At 40.8% G+C, this 21,016-nt stretch overlaps 1 protein-coding gene and 1 long non-coding RNA gene across 13 annotated transcripts in view; one reads left to right on the forward strand and one right to left on the reverse strand.

The window, feature by feature from the left end:
* Nucleotides 1–6,215: 6,215 nt before the first annotated feature.
* Nucleotides 6,216–20,338, reverse strand: LOC141569960 (uncharacterized). The gene is made up of 2 exons (XR_012493684.2): nucleotides 19,099–20,338; nucleotides 6,216–18,659 (listed from the first exon to the last, which is right to left on the reverse strand). It is a non-coding gene; the product is annotated as an uncharacterized LOC141569960 (long non-coding RNA).
* A 138-nt stretch (nucleotides 20,339–20,476) lies between these two features.
* SEPTIN11 (septin 11) overlaps nucleotides 20,477–21,016 on the forward strand; it is a 153,156-nt gene continuing 152,616 nt past the window's right edge. For 11 of the 12 annotated variants that reach the window (XR_012493680.2, XR_012493681.2, XM_074324424.2 and 8 more), the window contains exon 1: nucleotides 20,494–20,692. Coding sequence is in view for 10 of the 12 variants with exons in the window: in XM_074324424.2 (XP_074180525.1) it covers nucleotides 20,666–20,692 (27 nt within the window). In the remaining 2 variants the exon portion in view is untranslated. Of the gene's footprint in view, nucleotides 20,693–21,016 lie in introns of all 12 variants that reach the window. The other variant, XM_019720312.3, reaches the window with a different exon arrangement.

A 21,016-nucleotide genomic window follows, 5' to 3' on the forward strand; every position in this document is an offset into this window, starting at 1 on the left:
AGGGAAAAGGACCATAGTTTCAGATTTTGACAAGGACAAAGGTTCAGAGCAATTCATGTGGCAAAATATAAACTAAATATTTATAAAATGAATGGAAATAATGAGAGGAGTTTTTAAAGAAACTGCAAAAATAAAATAATTGGACAATATGTGTGGATATAGGCTCTTCCTTGTGAAGAATCATACCATTTTCATATGTGTGACTTTGATCTTACTAAATCAGAATCTCCACATTAATGTACAAGTTAAAAATTTTTTTTTTTAATTTTTATTATTTTTTAATTTTATTGGGGAATATTGGGGAAGAGTGTGTTTCTCCAGGGCCCATCAGTTCCAAGTCGTTGTCCTTCAATCTAGTGGAAGGCGCAGCTCAGCTCCAAGTCCAATTACCATTTTCAATCTTTAGTTGCAGGGGGCACAGCCCACTATCCTATGCAGGAATTGAACCAGCAACCTTGTTGAGAGCTCCTGCTTTAACCAACTGAGCCAGCTGGCCGCCTACAAGTTAAAATCTTAATAAAAGATTTGTTTCCCCACTAAACACAAGCAATCATTTTAGTGTTATTTCAAATGAGACTATTTCCTGTATTCATTGAATTAGGTCATTGAATCATGACAAAACTGGTATAATGACATTTTTTCCTCATTTTAAAAGAGTTCAGTTACAGTCTTATGATGGTTCTTTATAGATTGCCTTTTGTGGTAGAGAAGACATTTTATATTACTTTCCTAATTTTTGAAACTACAGGAGTCTCTATTCATAGCACCCTGAGGAAATGGTGAACATGAATAAAATTATGCAGACAATTTTTAGTTTGCTAATTGAATAACACTTTAGTTCATCCAAAGTGGTTCCTAGAGACTATAACAAGTAGTTCATTTATTTTTAATTGCTCATTTAATTTCAGCTGTGACACTTTAATTTAGGAAATGACTTCATAGGAGAAAGTGTTAGGTAGCAAGAAGAGAATCAAATATGTAGTAATCTTTAAAAGACCAGCAGGCACAGGGCTCATGATACTATTTAGAAGAAATGAGCCCATTCTGTAATTTTACTTCTCACAGGTAATGTATATTACATTTGTAATAAAAGTAAACATGTATCTTTTTATTTTCTTAGTGAGTTAAATACATTTACAAAGAGGGCTGTGCCTGGTAGTGGAAGGAGCATTGTCTGGAAGGCTGTGAAGCCAGCCAGCACGATGATCTCAGACTTACCAGTAATGTAGCATTCCTGAGTCCTGATTGTAAGGCACAGACCCAGGAATCTCTAAGGTACTTCCTAGCTCCAATCTCGGTGATTAATTCCAGCATCTTCACATGCACATGTTTTAGGAGCAGTACTGAGCACAGGATCACAGTCCGACTGAATGGATCCCCAGGCTGCCACTCACTTGCAATGTAACCTTGGGCAGGTAACTTTTCTGAATTACAGTTTACTCAACTTTAAAACCAGGTTAATACTACTATAGCAGACACTGATGGTACCCTGCCCCATGGCCCCGCTGCAGGCAGCAGCTCCCATGCCCTGTTGGCTGCTCACCTCTGGGCCTGCCTTTGTCTCCTTCACTGCCCCTGGGCTTTTTCTGGTGCACAGGGACATGTACAGCCAGAAATACCAGGGATTAATGTCCCCTAGTGCAACCCTCCCACCAGTGACAGAGTCTTCCTGACATCTCAGTGGGACTATTTATAGGCACATGTCATGCAGGGTGTCACGTGTGGTGTCTGGTCCCGCTCCCCACATAAGAATGCAGGACATTGTGAGGCCAAACAGGAACACCCATGGAGCCATAGATAGGGGAGTCATACCATTATATTCTCACTGGTGGCATCCACCTCTCTGCAATCTGTGCTTGCTAGCTCAGCCACCATCTTCTTGCTAGCCCCCATTTTCTGCTAGCATAGCCACAGGAGTTATTTTAGTGGCCAATGGCTCACTGGTTGCAGCTGACGGCCAACAAGCCACAGCTGATGGCCATCCAACCACAGTTGATGGCCATTTACTACCTGAGCCAGCACCTTTCTATGTGAGGCCAAGAGCCTGGAAACTGCTCTCTGGGGCTCTGTCCCCACAGCACATTAACACAGTTCCTCAGGGGGTCCCCAGCTGTATGGAGCCCGTTCCCCACAGTGTTAACTTGACCTTTAATAAACCCTCTATTGACTCTTCTCACCTACCTGTCTCACTTTTCCCACTATCTCATTTGTGCTTCCTGGAATCACCTCAGTGGGGACAGAGCCAGGAGTGCAGTTTCCAGGCTCTCACCCTCACGTGGAAGGGAGCTCACTCGGGTAGTAAATGGCCATCAATTGTGATTGGATGGCCGTCAGCTGTGGCTAGTTGGCTGTCAGCTGTAACCAGTGAGCCATTGGCCACTAATATACCTGCCGAGGCTACACTAGCAGAAAATGGAGGCTAGCAAGAAGATGGTGGCTGAGCTAGCAAGTGTGGACTGCAGCTAGCAAGTGGGGTTGGTTGGTTGGCAGGGAAGTAGACAGCAGATTGCGGATAGTGTGGCTCCTGCTTCCTGTCTCCAACCCAGCAACCAGCGAGAATATAGTGGTATGACTCCCCCATCTATGGCTCCGTGGGTGTTCCTTTTTGGCCTCACCATATCCTGTGTTCTTATGTGGGGAGCGGGACCAGAGATCCCGCCTGACACCCTGCATGACAACCTCCCAAATAATCAACTTGCACACAATTTCCTGTCTTAGGTTTTGCTTTGGTAAACCCCATTTCACAATTCTTGTGACAATTAATTGAGAACATGTGTGCAAAGCACCTACTAGAGCCCATAGTAAGACCGCAATACATATTATTATATCTGACAATTAAAACAGAATGTCATGGTTCTAGGCAGTGTTTAGATTGTGTTTCTATAGTTAAGTGATGTTTACATCCTGCTAAAGCATATTTACATAATTTTATGACATATCTAAAACACATAGAAAACATTTTAAGTGGGGAAACTTAAGGTATGAAAATTTGGGTATAGAAAAATATCTGCTAAGGATTTTTTTGGCTTTTTTGCTTCCCTTCTCATTTTTTCTTTTCATTGTGTTTCTATACTGAAGTCATAATTCTACTTCTATATAAAATGTCATAAATTGTGTACTAGTTCCTTGAAGAAATGAGTGGAAGGCCATTAATAAGAAACAGCCTATATGTAAATAGAAATCTCTTGACTACTATTCAGTGATTCCTCCAAGTGTTTAATCGTAAAAAGATCATTTATTTGACTTAAATATGACAATTTTGCAGAGGAATGCTAGATATTTTATATTTCCTTCAGTGCTAGGGTTGAATTTCTTTCATTATTTCTTAGTCTATATCTTTTCTAGGCAAGTGTATTTAGTAGGTATGCTATTATTTGCTGTTATTATGGCCGTATTCAATTTAAAATGCATTCCTGGCTTATAGAAATGCCATGAACAAGTAGCTTACGAGGCATATGTGGAAGTTCTGAAAAATGATGAAATGAAGTAGAATGAATCTTGTAGAGAGCAGCTGTAGACATGTCAATACTACCAGTTCTGTTTACACGTGGTAACTGACAACATGACCCTAGGACTTCTGCATTTATCTGGGCTCACTCCAAGACTGGAAAGGCAACCTCTAGGCAGTGCCAGGTACATGCAAAGGGAAGAATTTTTAAATCTTTTTAAAAATTATTTTTATTGAAATACACACACACACACACACACACACACACACACACACACAGAGGAATATTATTCAGCAATGAGAATGCATGTATGTCTTTGATATCCTGTGTTCATTTCCTTTGGATATATACCCAAGAGTAGAATTCATGGCTCATATGGTAGTTCTATTTTTAAGGAATCATTTTTCTTTATGAAGGTGTAGGGACCCCAATAAATTGGTTTGTTATTTCTGAAAAAATAACTGCATCAAGAGTTTTAAAATTCATATGCTTCGATCCAGTAATTTCACTTCCAGGAACACTTCTTAAGGAAACAATTAGAAATTTAGACACGTGTGCAAAGATGTTTATTGTGCTTCTTATAACAACAGAAAGGAAGAATGAAAGGAAAGGAGGAAAGAAGGGAGAAAGGAAGGAAGGGAGGAAAGAAAAAGAAAAAAAAAGAAATTGGAAACAACCTAATATTCAATAACCAGGGCATGATTACATAAATTTTGATGCACTCATATTATGGACTATTTTGCAGCCAGACCAATAATTTTATTTATCTTTAACAATGGTTGATACCTTTCATACATAAAAACTTCTATAGCTCAAGATGAAAACTTAAACACTCCTTATGGAAATCAAAGGCAAATGATATACATAGGAAATTTATGAAGAAGAAAATGGCTAGTAAAAATATTTTTAAGTTTCAATCACTAATTGTCATATAAATTTAAATTTAAAAATCTATAAGCTATCATTCTTTACTATGAAAATGGCAAGGAGTTTTTTAAATTACACCCAGTGCTACTAAGAGGGCAGAGGGCCTTTCTGTAAAACAGCAATATGTATCAAAAAGTTTCAAAATGTGCAAAAAATAGTTATCACCTAATTAAGATTTCTTAAATCTTTTTTTGTAGGAACCTGTTTCTACACCAAGTTAGTTACATATTGAATCAAAGGTAAAAAAGGAAGTATGGTGTAAGAAGCCAGTCTATAAAAGCTACATAATATATGACTCTATTTCTATGACATTCTGGAAAAAGCAAAACTGTAAATCTGTAAACAGATTAGTAGTTGTGAGGAGTTTACAAAGAGCTGAATAGGTATAAAAAAGAGGATATTTTAGGGTGGTGAAACTGTTCTATATGATACTGTAATGAATCATATATGTAATGAATACATGACATTAGGCATTTATCAGAATGTTACAGCATAAAGAGTGACCCTTAATGTACGCAAACTGAAAAATCATTTAGGAGGATGGGGAATCCCAGGATGGAATGCAGAGTGTGATGAAAGAATCTAACTGTATTATAAATGCATTAACTATCCTCACTGAAGGAGTGGGAAGGGAAAGTGCTAACTAAGTAACTTTGGAAATGAGTGGAGTCTGTAGATTAAAGGCAAAAGAAACTGTACATAATGGAGAGCATATAAACACTCTGCTCTAATGATACAGTTGTTGCTCATAGGATATATGTTAACCATTCTGAAACTACTACACATGTACACTAAAACTGAACAATTAAGTAAATGGATGGTGGATGGTGAGAGCCAGGGTTCTCACTGTTGGAGTGGGAGGTTACAAACAAGGAAGAAGGCTAGAATGATCTATGTGGTACCATTGGAGACATAAGTATGAGCTCATGTTTTTCTTAGTATAGTTACAAATGGATACACAGAAATATTTATAGATGTGTGCATATATACAGGTTAGTATACACACATTATATCCTTACTCTGACCCCTGAGAGGGCCTGGAAGCAACCACACCCCAGTTAGCAATGAGCACACCTCGTGCCCAGACCTTGGTTTCTAATACCATTCTCCAGTAAAAGGAACCAGAGCTCCTTCAAGAAATGGCAGATTCTAGGACAGGGCAGGAAATATACAAATAAGCCTGGAGCATTTTGTAGTGCCAGAAAGTAAGGAAGGGCTCAAACAAACAGACAAACAAAAAGAATGATGGCGCATGTTAAAGGGACACAGTAGCCAACTGAAAGCTCCCAATGCTATTCTATATTCAATGCTATACATCATAGCAAGGACACTACACTATCGACATGACTCACCGTTGAGAATTGGAGAATTGAACTTCATCATCTGGCTGAGTTAGAGTTGGTCAAGTTTCTTCACTATATGATGTAATGAGAATGGCACTTTACCTATTTGATCTTCCAACCACAGACTCATAACTTCAGTATAATCATGAGGAAAATGTCTGGCAAATGCAAACTGAAAGACGTTCTACAAAATACCTGACCAGTACTCCTCTAAACTGTCAAGGTCATCAAAAGCAAGAAGAGTAAGAGAAACTGTCAAAGCTAAGAGGAGCCCAAGGAGACATGACAACTAAATGTAATGGGGTATCCTGCATGGGATTCTGGAATAGGAAAAGGACATTAGGTTAAACTAAGGAAATCTGAATCCGTCATAGACTTAAGCTAATAATAATATATCAATACTGGTTCATTCATTGTAATAAATGTACCATATTATTATAATACATTAATATTAGGGGAAATTGTGTATATGAGAATATTCTATACTATCTTCACAGCAAATGTAAAAACATTTTAAAATAGGAAGTTTATTACAAAATGATAGCCAATAAAAAATAGCGTTGAAACTGGAAAAAAAACAAAACTGTGGCTTGTGATAAACAAATACAAATCCCTTTCACAGGACTTGCTTCCCAGCCACTGGGAGTGCAGTTAGTAAACAGTCTCAGTTCTCAGCCCCTTCAGGGTCTGCCTCAACTGCAGAGAGGTGCCCCTCGTACGGTCACAGCTTCCAGAGGCAGCCCATCTAGTGACTGAGCGAGGTGGGGGTAGGGCCTGGACATCTCTGCCTGAAGATGGACAACTCTGATGGGCAATATTTGCTCCAGAACTCCCCACTGGTTGGCTGAGGCTTTGTTGGGTCTACATTATTTAGGTTCTCCCGGTGCCCAATCCTTCATCCCACTTCTTTTACAGGTTTTATCTCTAATAAACATCTTGCTCACCAAATTCCAATTTATCAGCTGCTCTCAGTTCACTGTCTGCCAATCACGTGCCTCCTCTTTTAAAAGAAGAGTTTTACTTAGTATTACAAATAATTTCCCTCTGAGCCTCACCTGAATCCCCAACTTACGCTTAAATATTGCAAGACATTTACTTAATGCCTTTCTGTTACCATTTAAAGACGTTTATAGACGTGAACGTTTATCCTTTCATACACATATTCGAATACAAATAGTATCTTGGCAGTACAAACTGTTGCTTTGCCTGTCCAGCAGCCCTTTCCCCTTCCTTTGGAAAAAGCATTGCCGTTTTTCTTTTGGGGGCTGACTATGTCTGTGCCTTGGGATTTTGGTGGCATCCACGAAGGTGCATGTGCACACAGGCACACTCACTGGCCAAGCGCTGAGCACACAATCCAAGCCAGGCCAACCAGACTTATACCTGGGTATTCGAGTCTTGAGCAGAGTGACAGAAAATCGGAAAATGAAGCTAAGTTCTGCCATTGGTAATGCCTGAAGGGACGGTTCCCCTCCTATGTGAGGCCTGACCGTTCACTCTTTCTTGTGAGCTACCCAGACTCTTGTAACACATATCTGTTTTGATAACGTTAGCCAGTAGCGCGCTCTCTCTCTCTCTCTCTCTCTCTCTCTCCTCTCTCTCTGTTGCTTGAACCAAAACAACAAACAACAACAAAAACAACAAGATGACCCTAATGGTTGTTTTTCTACTTTATAATTTTTACACATAGCAACCCATAAAAGTAAAGACTATTTCTACAACACTCCTGAAATGTGGAGGAAGTTATTACAAAGTACTGAGGGCAGTTAGAGGTATCTGAAGATGAGGATTTTTCTCAAGTCCCTACTATGTTCACCAATCCCACATCCAGGAATTTATTCTAAGGGAATATCTAAGTAAGCAGTGAAAGATATATGGGCTAGGCATTGACCACAGAGTTACTTATAAAAATGAAATTTAGAAATAATCTAGATATCAATGGGTAGATATGATCATTAAAAATGTAATGAAGGCTCGTATGTATTAATATGGAAAGATGTTCTGACATACTTTTAAGTGAAAAAAAGATTATAAAATGAAATACCACTTGTTTTTACAAATAAATCTATATCTACATATGTAAATATGCATAGAAAATATCTAGACATGAATACACAGAAACAGCTGACACGGCTGGCTGAGTGGTAGAAGTATGAGTGATATCCTTGTTTTGATATTTTTCACAAATATCCAAACTTTTTGAGAAGAAGTCATAATACATCTATATTCAGAAATAATCAATGGACTCTTAAAGAGTAATGTTCTTGAAGGGTCTTCAACAATATAAAATAATGCTAAGTAGAAAAAAAGAATAAAGTCCTGTTTTTATCATCATCTTAATTACATAAAAATATTCAGTTTTAGAAAATATGAATATGCTTTTCTCTGAAGTTAGATTATTAAAATATTCTAAAATTGTTATATGTAATAAATATGTGCATCTATATACACATACATATATAACTTATCAAAACAAAAACAAATTAAAAGTGAAAAAAAATCCAGACACAACTATAAATCCTGTTATTGCACAGGACCAGAGAAAGTGTTGATTACACATTTAGATTCAATCCCTTCTGAATAGTTGGTTTCATCTCACTGGGGAGGATGATGGTAAGAAGGATGAGACAGAAGTGATCAGATGCAGTTTGGGATTAACCCTAAAACGTATTGATGGACTTGGCCTCTTATTTTCTCCTCAATCTTCTCTGCTGAGGCTAATTTGATTCATGTCCAATTACTCTTCCAGCTCCTTTTATTATTATTATTATTATTATTATTATTATTAATATAATTTGCTCCTATTGAAACTAGAACATAACCAGACATGCACTGTAGCTGTGTGAAACCTTTGTAAGAGTGTGGCCCTTCCATCTCTTAAAGTTGATTTACTGGGTGGAGACATGTCTGTTTACTGAATGTCTACCATATGCACTGCTTTATAAGAAAAATGAAAATTTACAAAATACAGTTAGTCCAAAAATATTAAACAATAATTTAACAGTGACATAACAATTCAAAGTCATTCCAGGACGGTATGAGACCACATCAGAGGCAGGATGACATGGTAGCAAGTGCGTGAACTTAAGAGTCAGACTGCATGGCTTCCCATCAGCGTCTACCACTTCCTTATGGAATGTGTGACTTTGGCATATCTCACAGACCTTACGAGCAATCAGTTTTCTCATCTTAAAAGGGAGAAAATAATAGCTATGCTTGATATTCAGATTTTAAGATAAACTCTAGTTTTTCTTGCTTCTTGCTATTTACACCCGTGTAGTCACTTCTTACAGTGAATAGAGATAATTCTTTAATTACATTTTTAAAAATTTTCAATTACAGTTGACACACAATATATTAGCTTCAGGGGTACAACATAGTCATTCGACATTCCTATAACTTAGAAGGTGATCACACCAATAAGTCTAGTCCCCATCTGACACCATACGTAGTTATCACAATATTATCGACTATATTCCCTATGCTGTATTTTATATCCCTGTGACTGTTTTTATAACTGGAAATTTGTTCTTCTTAATCCCTTCCCCTGAATAGGGATAATTGGATAACCAATAGGATGTGGCAGAAATGATAGAGTGTGCTTTTCCAAAGCCAGCTCATAAAAGGCCTCATGACTTCCACCTTGCTCTTTTCTCTGTCTTGGATCACTTTGTTTTGGGGAAGTCAGTGGCCAGGTCATAAGGACACTCCATCAGCCCTGTGGTGAAGTCTATATGGGGAAGAACTGAGCCCTCTCACCAACCACCAGTGCCAACTTTGGGGCAGCTGAGCGAGCCTTGGAAACAGATCCTTCAGCCCCGCCACGCCTTCAGATGACGGCAGCCCCAACCAACACTGTGACCGCAATGTCATAAGAGATGCTGAGCCAGAACCACCAGGTAGGCCACTTCCGATTTCCCGACCCAGAGAAACTGTGACATCATCACTGTGTAGTGTTTGAAGTCACTCCATTTTGAGCTAATTTGTTATGCAGCAATATAACCAATACTCTATCATAACATATTAGTGTCTTTTTGTTTTCTTCACCTGCTGCTCTAACATCAGACAATTGAGAGGGCAGGGTCTGGGGCAGCATCTTTGGAAAGGAGGAGGGAAGCTGAGGGCTATAAACACAGGTGCCAATTTGTACATGAGGGTGAATAAGGGCACTTCTGCTGGGAAGATTTTTTCTCTGTAAGTAGGAAGCATGGAATAGCTGCTAGAGGAAATGACAGGCAACAGAAACAACAACAACAACAACAAACAAGGGTAGACAGCACAGATCAGGGTCGTGATCTGATCTATAGGGCTCTTACCTTTCTCCATCAGTTCTGTGATGTAGGGGTAGCGATGATGGAAATAGCCAGCAAGTGGGGAAAGCCTAAGGGAAAAGTTCATCAATGCCGAGATAGTCAGAGTTTTGGCAGGGGGATTGGTGCCCCTGGTAGTAACATGAGTGTCATTTCTCTACGTGAACACTATGGTTAGTGATTTATACCATAAAATTACTGACATTTGACTATGTGACCTACCAAAATATCAGTGTCATATACTTCAATCTATATTGGCGCTATAAAGGGTATATTCACATCTTCCTCGTAGAGAAGTTGAGATGGTTGAGCTTATGGAGGGGAAAGAAGCAAGTCTCTTAAGAAAGTACATCTTGAGAAAAAAAAGGGGGGGGGGATTTTTCTCGACCATTCCCCAATGCCTGGAACACGGTAAACTCTTAAAGTTAAAAACAAACAAAAAAAATCAATGTACATGCACATGATTTAACAAGGAAAATATGGAAAGTATATAAAAGGGAAAAATTCTCCACTGCATTGCTTTCAGCCTCAAGTAACAGAAACTTGACACGACTAAAACTGGCTTAAACGATAGGGAAATGTATGAATTCACTAACAAAGAAATGGGAGATAGGATTTAGAGTTAGGTGATTTAGCGGTTTAACAGTATATCATCAAGGACCTAGATTTTTTTCTGTCTTTCTACTCTGCTCTTTAGTGCACAGGCTTCAGCCTGAGGCTGAATTTCTTTCATAGTTGTAAAATGAAAACATTTGGGCTTCCTGCTTTCCTCGGTTGTGTCCAATAGGAAAGAGAAAACCTGACATCCTTTGAATTTCTCCTAAGACTGAGAAGGCATAATTCCAGAAGCTTCCAGCAAACATCTCCTCTCATTTTGTTAGACAGAATTGGGTCACCTTATAACAGGTCACTGAGAAGGGAACAGAACCATACGTACACCAGTGAGAGCCATCCCTGGGGAAAAAGTCAGTGTTCCAAATGCATGTGGCTAAAATGGATACAGTTGAGTCCCCCATAATATTTATTACCCACATAGCCCATATGCCCTTTCACAGAGGCAAACACTATTGCCAGTTTCCAGTACTCCTTCTGAAGATGTTCTATGTGTGTACATTTAGAAGCCTTTATCTTTCTATCCCCTTTTTACAGAAATGGTTGTGTAGTAGTATATACATTGTCTTACACTTTGCTTTTTTCTGTGTAGATTACTGGTAAATGTTTAATTAGTAAATAGTGAGAACATATATTTTGTAAGCCAGATGGTTGTAATCCCAATTATGCACTTTGCTTATCTGCCTTTTGTACTCCTTTTCTTTGCAAAAGGCAAAGAAAAGCATTAAAGTCCCCTCCAATTTCAGATGGGATAAGGGGGAAATAGGGCAAGGTTTTTGTCTGGACTGGGGCCAGATCATTAAAGGGGATCGGCGCACCTTGGGTGTCAGCATGGTAGTGGCACCAGGAAGGAAGAAAATCCCAAGGGGTAGGTGAAAACATGTAACAAAACAACAATATCAGCAAATGTATGTTGATCGCTTCCTATGTCCCAGGTTGTGCTGAACACATTCTGGGTTAGGTCTGCTTGATCAGCTGTCTCTTCATTGTAAAGACTCTCCTTCAAACCTTATATTTCTTAGTACAAATGAAACTCCAAAGATCTGTATTAAGAAAGATGTGAGAGCTAAGGAGGGGACATAGCAGGATAATGAAGGATGTGGATGATGGAGAGAGGGAAAAAAAGAAGTTGATGGAGCAACAAGATAGCAACAAGGAACATGGGTTCCTAGATAACCAAGAAGCATAGCTGCCGGGACTCTCTGGACTGCTCACACCTCCTGAAGTATTTCATGAGAGAGAAATGAACTATTTCATGACCCAATCTATCTTTTTGGGCCACTGAGTTTTGGGGTGTCTCTATTATACAGCAACTTAGCCTAGCTAATATATCAATTTAAAAAATTGTGAAGCTTACGATATTTGGCAGTGCAGGAACAAGCAGCTAATTGTCCTGACTCCCAAGCCCATGTTTCTTTTTTTTACTGTGAATGATGAAGGAGGCAGCCTTGCAGTGGCCAATCCTGCTGTCTTCCCAAAGGGTATAATGATGAGGCATGAAGCCTAATCTGCCAAAATTGATCATGCCAACCAACCAATACCCACGTCTGTTAATCCAGGTGGGACTAATTGAAGCAGACAGAAGAAACCTGAAATCTAGTGCTGGTGACTTTTGAAATCTTAGGTTGGAAAAGAATTAATGGCAAAACAAATTGAACTTGGAAAAAGTAACAAAAGGAGATGAATGTAATCCAATAGCTATTGGGAGATGAGGTAGCAAGGAATTTATGACTGAAATAAGTGAGGACTGGTTTACCTCATTCGAAAGGAACAAGTCTACAAGAAGGTAGATGAGGGTGTAGAGCAACCCCATGCCCCAGAGACTTATTCAGCGGGTGGAAATGATAATGGGAGAGTGGTGTGTAGCGAACAGTTGGAGACAAAAGGTGAGACTGTAGAAGCGATATTGCCATCAGAATATACAGGTGTACGTAGAATTCTCTTTTAATTCAGTGGCGATATCTAGTAGTCAGGGGGCTTCAACTACATAAATGTTCTAGGCTCACAGAAAGGGATAACTGGCACCACAATGACTGGCCACAGAGAGAAAGGAACTACCTGGGAATTAGAGATTCCAGAACTAGGGGAGCTGACCCAGCTCCAGGGCTGAATGCCAACGAGAGTGGCCAGCGGGCAGTCATCAGACTGCAGGGAGCATGTCACTTCATGCTCCTAAATGAGATCAGAGTTCAACACAGCATGTAAGGGCGGCAGAAGCCTACAAGCACTGAAACTTTCTCATAGGCTTAGATAATTTTTGCTTTTAAAAAGAATGCCAAGAAATTTTCAAAATTTGTTTTTTTGTTTTTCAAGTAATACTGTGTTTCCCCGAAAATAAGACCTAGCCGGACAATCAGCTCTAATGCGTCTTTTGGAGCAAAAATTAATATAAGACCCAGTATTATTTTACTAAATATAAGACCAGGTCTTATATAACATGAGACTTGGTCTTATATAATATGATATAATATAATATAATACAATATAATACCTGGTCTTACATTAATTTTTGCTCCAAATGACGCATTAGAGCTGATTGTCTGGCTAGGTCTTATTTTCAGGGAAACAGGTACTTGCCACAAGGGGGTGAACAAGAAAGGACGAAAGTTACTGCTTGATGCTGATGACACAATGCTATCAAATGACAAAGAAAAGGCAAGCTTCTCAACTTTGTCTCCTCTCTCAAGGAGAGTACTTTTTTTTGATGAAAAAGGAGGTAGAATAAACATGACTAAAAGGCTACTGAAATCCAATGTGGTAAACGAGCAACCAGTTGTTTTAATGGAGTTAACCTTTTCAGGCCTAAATGAATTATCCAAGAAAGACGTTGCATCTTACGATTGTAGAATCAATACTAGTTTTGAGAAGCCAGAGAAAAATAAGAAATGCCAAAAAATAGAGGAGGGGCAAATATTCTTCTGCTTTCAAAGACAATACAAAGCAGCAGCAGGAGGAGGAGGCAGTTTGAGAATTATCGGTGAATTGAATAATGTCTAGAATAAATTTCTAAACCAATGTTTTAACATTAGGGAAAGAGATTGAACTCATGAATGACAATTTAAATTTTTTGTTTGTTTCCATCTATCTCTATCAAGGTCTCAGTGGAAAAAAGAATTTACTGCAGATGTTTCAAATGAAGCAATTTAAATAAAGGGACCGCGTTAGAGCTGTAAACGCTTCCAGTCCAGTACGATCAGCAGCATCTGGAGTCTGATGCGAATGCAGACTCAGACCGCAGGCCACTGATTTAGAATCTGCACTTTAACAGGAGCCAAGTGATTCATACGTACTAACATTTGCGAAGCATTGAAGTAGACAAAGTTAGAACACATACAAGATGGCAAGATGCCCCCAAATTAATAACATTAAGAAGTCATTGCCACTCCTAGGGCTGAAGGAACAAAGGGATGAAATTTGGAAACTGAAATTAGTGAATATATTAAACACCACTGAACTGTATACTTTAAATGGGTGAATTGCATGATACATGAATGATGTCTCAATAAAACTGTTTAAAAAAGAAAAAACAAAAAAAAAATACAAGTACAATCTATATGCTGAAATCTCCAAAATATTGAAGAAAGCAGTGGAAAGAAATAAATCCATGTGCTATGTTCATGGATTGGAAGATTCTATGTTAATTCCCTCTAGTGATTCTATAGATTTAATGCAATCCCAGTTAAATCCCACCATATTTTTTTGTATAATTTTATAAACTTATTATAAAATTTATATGGAAGGCAAAGGAACTAGAGTAGCCAAAATAATGTTGAAAGAGGAAAAAGTTGGAGAGCTCAGTTTCCTTCATTTCAAGACTTATCATAAAGTTACAGTAACCAAGACAGTACGATATGGGCAAAAGGACAGACACATGATGGAGAAACAGAATAGAGAGTCCAGAACTAGACAAGCACATACTTGTTTATGCTCAACTGATATTTGACTAAGGTATAAAGGCAATTAGGTGGAGAAAGGATAGTCTTTTCAACACGTGATGATGGAAAAACTGCATATGTGAAAACACTAATGTCAATCTTTATCTCACACCACATACAAAAGTTAACTCAAAACAAAGTATGGACCTAAATGTAGAAACTAAAACTATAAACTTCTAGAAGAAAAACATTTGGCACAGATTTCTTATGCACCAAAAGCACAATTCATAAAAGAAAAAAAAAAACAACACACAACACCTATACTCCATCAAATTAAAATCTCTGCTCTTTTAAAAGATTCTAAGGTAAGGAAATGACAAGCCTTAGTGAGAAAATATTTGTAAAACACATATCTGATAAAGTACTATATGCAGCATCTATAAAAATACATAATAAGAAAATCCAATTAAAAAACAGGCAAAAGACACATAACCAAGGACGTATTTGGTTGGCAAATAAGCAAATGAAAAGATGCTGAACACCACCAGTCATTGGAGAAATGCAAATTAAACCCCACCAAGGTACCACTGCAAAACTACTAGAGTGACTGAAAATTTAAAAACTGAATATATCTGCATCTGGTGGAGAGCAGAACAACTGGAACCTTATACATCACCACAATAAATTTTAGGACACTTTTATCACCTCAAAAAGAAACCCTTACCCCTTAGCTATCGCCCCTCTATCACCTCATCTCTTTCCGTCCTGAGCAACTGCTAATGTACTTTCTGTCTCCATAGATTTGCCCATTCTAGATATATAAATGGAATGATATAAGTGGTCTTTTGTGATTAGCTTCTTTCACATACTTAATATTTAAAAGATTCATCGATGTTGTACCATTTATCAGTACTTAACTCCTTTTTATGGTCAGCTAATACTCCATTGAATTGATATACCCTATTTTGTCTATTCATCAGTTGATGGACTGGGATTGTTTCTGCCTTTTGGCTACTGTGAATAATGACTATTACTGGGTAAGTTTTTGTCTGGACCTATGTTTTAATTTCTCTTGGGTATATACCTAGAAATGATATCGTGGAGTCATATGGTAACGCTATGTTTAACTGTTTGAGGAAATGCCAAACTGTTTTCCAAAGTGGCTGTACTATTTGACACTCAACAACAGTATATGAGGGATCCAATTTCTCCACATCCTCAATGATACTTGTTACCCAATTTTAAAAAAACTTTTATTATAGGCATCCTAGTGGGTATGAAGTAGCATCTCCTTCTAATAATGTCAAGAATCTTTTCATGTGCGTATTGGCCATTTGTAATATCTTCTTTGGAGAAATGTTTCTTCAAATCCTTTAACCATTTAAAAAATTGAGTTGTCTTTTATTATTGAGTTCTATGAAGTCTTTACATATTTGAGATACAAGTCCCTTATCAGATATAGGATTTGCCAATATTTCCTATTGTGTAGGTTGTTGTTTCACTTTATTGATAGTGTCCTTTGAAGCACAAGAGTTTTTAATTTTGATGAAATCTAATGTTTTCTTTTCTTGCTTGTGCTTTTGGGGTCATATCTAAGAATCCGTTGCCAAATCTAAGGTCATGAAAATTTACCTCTATATTTTTCTTCTAAGAGTTTTATAGTTTTAGCTATTACATTTATTTTAGGTCTTTGATATATTTTGAAATAATTTTTGGATATGATAGAAGGATCTGAATTTATTCTATTGCATCTGCCTATACAGTTATCCCAGCACCATTTGTTGAAAAGATTATTCTTTCCCCATTGAGTGGCCTGTTTTTGTGGAACTAGACTCAAGAATCAAACTTAACAGTGTCTGATTGGCTAAACTTAGATTACATGCTCTTTTGGGTATATTTTGGTGGTAAAAGGATTTGATGGAAAGTAACTTTAGGAACCCCTTTTGTAGAGGCATTTACTTTCTGCCAAGGTGGAACATTCATTGGAAAATCTCCCCAAATAAATAGGGGTTCCATTAAAAAGGGAATATATCCTGTATTACTAACAATGTCAAATATTCACTAGACAGCTTTTCTAAAATGCAAATATCATGTTCTGTGCTTAACCTCCTGGATTCTTCATTTCCCACAAGATCAAGTCATACATCTGGAGCATGATAATAAAGGTTTTTCTAACCTAGCCCCTAGCCTCGTCTCTATTCCAATGCAGCTCAACATTTATTGACTATATCAGACCTTGGGCTGTGAGCTGAAACACAAAAAAGTACTCTGCCTTGAGACACTCAAAGCCTAGTAAACATGTATATCATTATCACCTCTCAACTGCCTGACTTGTCTTATAATAATTGCTCGGGTGACCATATGTCCTGGCTTTTGCCTATTGTCTTAGTGCACCAACCGTCTTTTTTCAATCTCAAAAGTTTCTAAGTTTAAACAATACATTATAGGTCACTCTAATAATAGCATATCTATGTTTTCTTAGTTAACTCAGAGCAAAAAAGAAAAGAAAAGAAAAATTCTGTGAAGGATTGAATTTGTTAAAGTCCTAGCAGGAATGAGATGGTATTAGGTTGGTGCAAAAGTAATTGCTGTTTAAAATGTTAAAAACAATTGCAAAAAATGCCATTACTTTTGCACTAACCTAATATATTCCTAATGGGTAATTTGAGTAGAGTTTAATAAAAAGACCATTTGCAAAGGTGGGGGCCAAATGTAGAAAAACCACAAGGAGTTTACCCTGGACTATCCGAGGGGAATAACCATGACCTTATGCAGCCAGCCTGCAATGGTGCCATCGCAAGGAAACCTGGGGGAATAAATACCAATACTCCTCTCTTTGATGTACTGCTGTTACTCCCCACTGCCTGAACCCAACTGACAACTAAAGGAAAAAAAGCCCTTTGAGTTCAGGCTGCTGGAGGCAGAAAGGAGGATGAAGAATGGATCTGGCAAACAGATGTCGTCCATCAGGAGTCACTGTTACTACCCTATTTTACAACAGAAAAAGATGAGATGAGGAAAGGCTAACCTGCGCAATGTTGCATAGCTAATAAGTGATAATCCGGAGTTGAAGTGCTGTGCTCTCCCCGTCCCAGGAGGCTACCTCTAAGGCTCCTGTACTCTAGCAGTGCCAGAGCACCCTTCATTCCCACATCATCATCCTGGAAACCACGGAATAAAGATGGCTCATTCTATGCTCTTGTGTGGAATGTCCTCCTTGCTCTCTCCCCTGTTCCACCTCCATGAAGCCTTTCCTGTTCTGACAGGCAGAGTGAGTAGCTCCTTCTACTGTGCTTTAAAAATCCCATAATTCATATATCTATTCTAGGATTTGGCTTATTTATCAGCATTGCCTAAACATCTGTCTTTCAGCAGATGGTGCACTGGTTGGTTAAGAGTCAGGGAGGCATCCTCATTTAAACATTTTTAGTTCCTAGCACAGTGCCGATACAGAGTTAGAAAGAGAATCTAATCCCTTAGCAACCCTATTAGGGAGGAACTGTTATTAAACAGATTTTTAACGAGAAAACTGAAGCACTGAAAGGTTAAGTAATTTGCCCAAAGTCGTCACACTGCTGTGAAAGGGTAAAGCCAGGGTTTGAAATCTAGGTAAACTAGTTGTAGAATGATAAATAACTTCAGAATGAAAACTGACACTTTGAAATAGCCTTGGTTGGCCCAAAGTAATTACATTGTATTTTTATTAAACATATCTATGCCTACCTGCCCCCAAAAGACAAGGAAGTGGGAATTTAAGGCATTGCTACTAGTTGGTGAAAAAATTCAAGCAGAAACTGGATAAACTGTAACAATTTTGTCCTAAAAGTATTTCCTCAAACAGATGAGATCGTGGAATAAGTGACTTTAAGCTTTTGTAATGAGAATAAATTAACCTACCCAGAAAGGTAAGGAATTCACATTCTTATAATTTAATAGGCTGTTTTCAGCATAAGCATTTACAAACAAAATAAGTAAATAAAAATGAAGCAATTAAATCCTGCAGTCTGGCCCGGTCAATATAACACAAAATGTAGAGTTGGATTGCAATTGTCCTTACATCGGGTTGGCAGCCTGTGGAACAGTCGTTTCATAGGGTTTACCTGAGACCTCATGTCCCTGGGCAGTACCGCTGTCTAATCCTCCCTATGGAACAGAAGGAACAGAAGAATGTCCAGATACAGAAAGCAGCAGATCCAAGTATTTTTCTCTCTCCACACCCTTTACATAGCATCCATTCACCTAGTAATCTTCATTCAGTGGTTACTGAGTACCTACTTATGCTTGTCATAAAATGGTGGTCCCTGTCTTCAAAACACCTGATGTCTAGGGGGCAGTAATTGGTCAAAACTGAAGAGGTTAGTGTCCTGCGAGTCTGGGTTTGCCCAGACTCAAGAGGTCCCCAATTCGTAGCCCCTCATCTTTCTTTCACTCAGAATACTTTCATCATACTCTCATCCCTGGTGGTTCCACCCGCGTCCTTTCCGTGGAATTCAGCCTGGGTGGCCTTGAGCTCCTCGATCCCTCCTGGGGCAACCCAGAGTCTGCCTCACAGCTGTCAGACCCGCGCCAAGAAGCCACTTACTCTTAGCCAAAGGCCAAAGGCGCGTTCGAATCCTGAGTTCCACGCGGGCAGAGACGGCGGGAGGGACAAACGCAAGACCCAAAGAAACCTGGTTGCTGGCAGTCTCAGGTCAGATTCTAAGGCGCCCCAGTCTAAAGACGCAGTTTGTCTTTCACCTAATTCAATAGGCCGGGGTTTTCCCTGAGCGCGCAATCAGGTGGGCTGATCACAGCCTTTTACCGCCTCCCCACACTCTGCACTCCAGTTGGTTCCCCGCCCCCGACCGGTCGCTATCCTCAATTACCTTTTCGTCGTAAACCTCCTCCCCGGCCCCAAGAAGGGCCGCGGGAATCTACAGCACCTCTGACACACCTAGCCGCCCAGCCTTTGCCCCTGCGCTGCGCCAACCGGCAAGCACCCTGACCCTGCCATTCGGCGGGCCACACAGTCACACCCCAGCATCTGCTGGAAAAATCCTTCCCCACAGCGGAGGAGCTTCCCAGTCCCACGCGCCCGGAGTCACACCGACTCCACAGTCACCCGCCTGGGGCCACAGCCGCGCGCCCCAGCTGCAACCCCGCGCGCGTGCCTCTGGGTCGCTGGGTCTGTCTCCAGCGATCAAATAAAATCAGCTAAGTCCCCACGTGCGACCGCCGGGTTCTCTTTACACCCGAGGAGGCCGCGGCCCCCACGCTCGGGGGCAGTCCACAGCTGCTCTAATTCTCCAGCGGGGACGTCCTCTTCTTCCTCTCAAGCAGACGGTGGTTGGTACAGCAGCAGCTACTACGGCCGCTTCCTCTACATTGTGGTCCCCCACCCGGCCTCGCGCTTCAGTGACAGCTTCCAGCTGCCGGCCTTTCAGTTTCTCCCTTAAGAAGAGAACCGTGTAGGGGCGACTCTTCCCTAGTTGGGGTCGGCCCAGCCCCCACCATAGTCGCCCACCGCTCTCCCTGATGGCCCGCACCCCTTTCAAGCCGGTTCGTCCGGGTGGGGCGTACTTGCCCGGGGCTAACTTTCCGCGAGATGCTGTCCCCGCGGACCTGTGTTGCCCCAGTGTCTCTTACTCCTCTAGCAGCTCGCGTCGCGAAGCGCGTGGCGGGACCCGGGGCTGGTTCCTCCGCGCCCCGGCTTTTACTTGGACTCCAGTACATGGTGGAGCTGGGGGTGGCGGGCAGGGCATAGGCCGGGGGCGTCTCGATGGCACCGGAGAGGGTCGCTTAGGGGCCGACAGCCACATTCCGGGAGGACAAGCCCTCAGGCCTGAGCCTGCTGACCCTGGCTGGAGGCCCACCCACCATCCTCCCTCCCACCGCCTCAGCTCAGGCGCGCAGTCTCACACCCCTTTCTGGGGAAGCAAATGGTCCCTTCCAGGCGGGAGGCCATGTTGCTCTAATAAAGCTGGAGGGGCGGTGGCGTGGGGGGTAGCAGATGCCGCTGGCAGCGTGCGGGAGCCTGGTGCTAGCAGAGCGCAGCCGCTAGGGAGGCGCGGGGGAGGCGAGCCGGAGCCGGAGCCGGAGCCAGAGCCAGAGCAGGAGCCAGTGTTGGCGGAGAGCACTCGGGCGCAGCCAAAGCCGGAGCCGCAGCCGCGATGGCCGTGGCCGTGGGGAGACCGTCTGTGAGTGCTGGGGCCTCGCTTCCCTCGCCCGCTGCTCCTCCGGCGCTGGGTGGTTCCCCACTTTCGGGCGGGTGCCGGGGGAGTCTGGGGGACCCGGGCGGGGGCTCCGGACTGTGACGGCTGTGGGTGTGGGTGTGGGTGTGTGCATGAATTTGGGCGAGCGTCTGGGACTGAGGGGAAGGCGAGGAACCCCCAGGGTCGGCTATTATGTGATGCAACAGTGTATCGCCGCCTCGTTGCGCCCCGATTCCAGGGATGTGGGAGAAACAGGACCCCTCTCCTATTTTCCTTTTAAAAGGATTCTTTTAGCCACGCTGTTTCTCG

This window comes from Rhinolophus sinicus, chromosome 1, assembly GCF_057876585.1.
Source record: "Rhinolophus sinicus isolate RSI-liver-muscle chromosome 1, RSI-T2T, whole genome shotgun sequence".
Taxonomy (NCBI): Eukaryota; Metazoa; Chordata; class Mammalia; order Chiroptera; family Rhinolophidae; genus Rhinolophus; species Rhinolophus sinicus.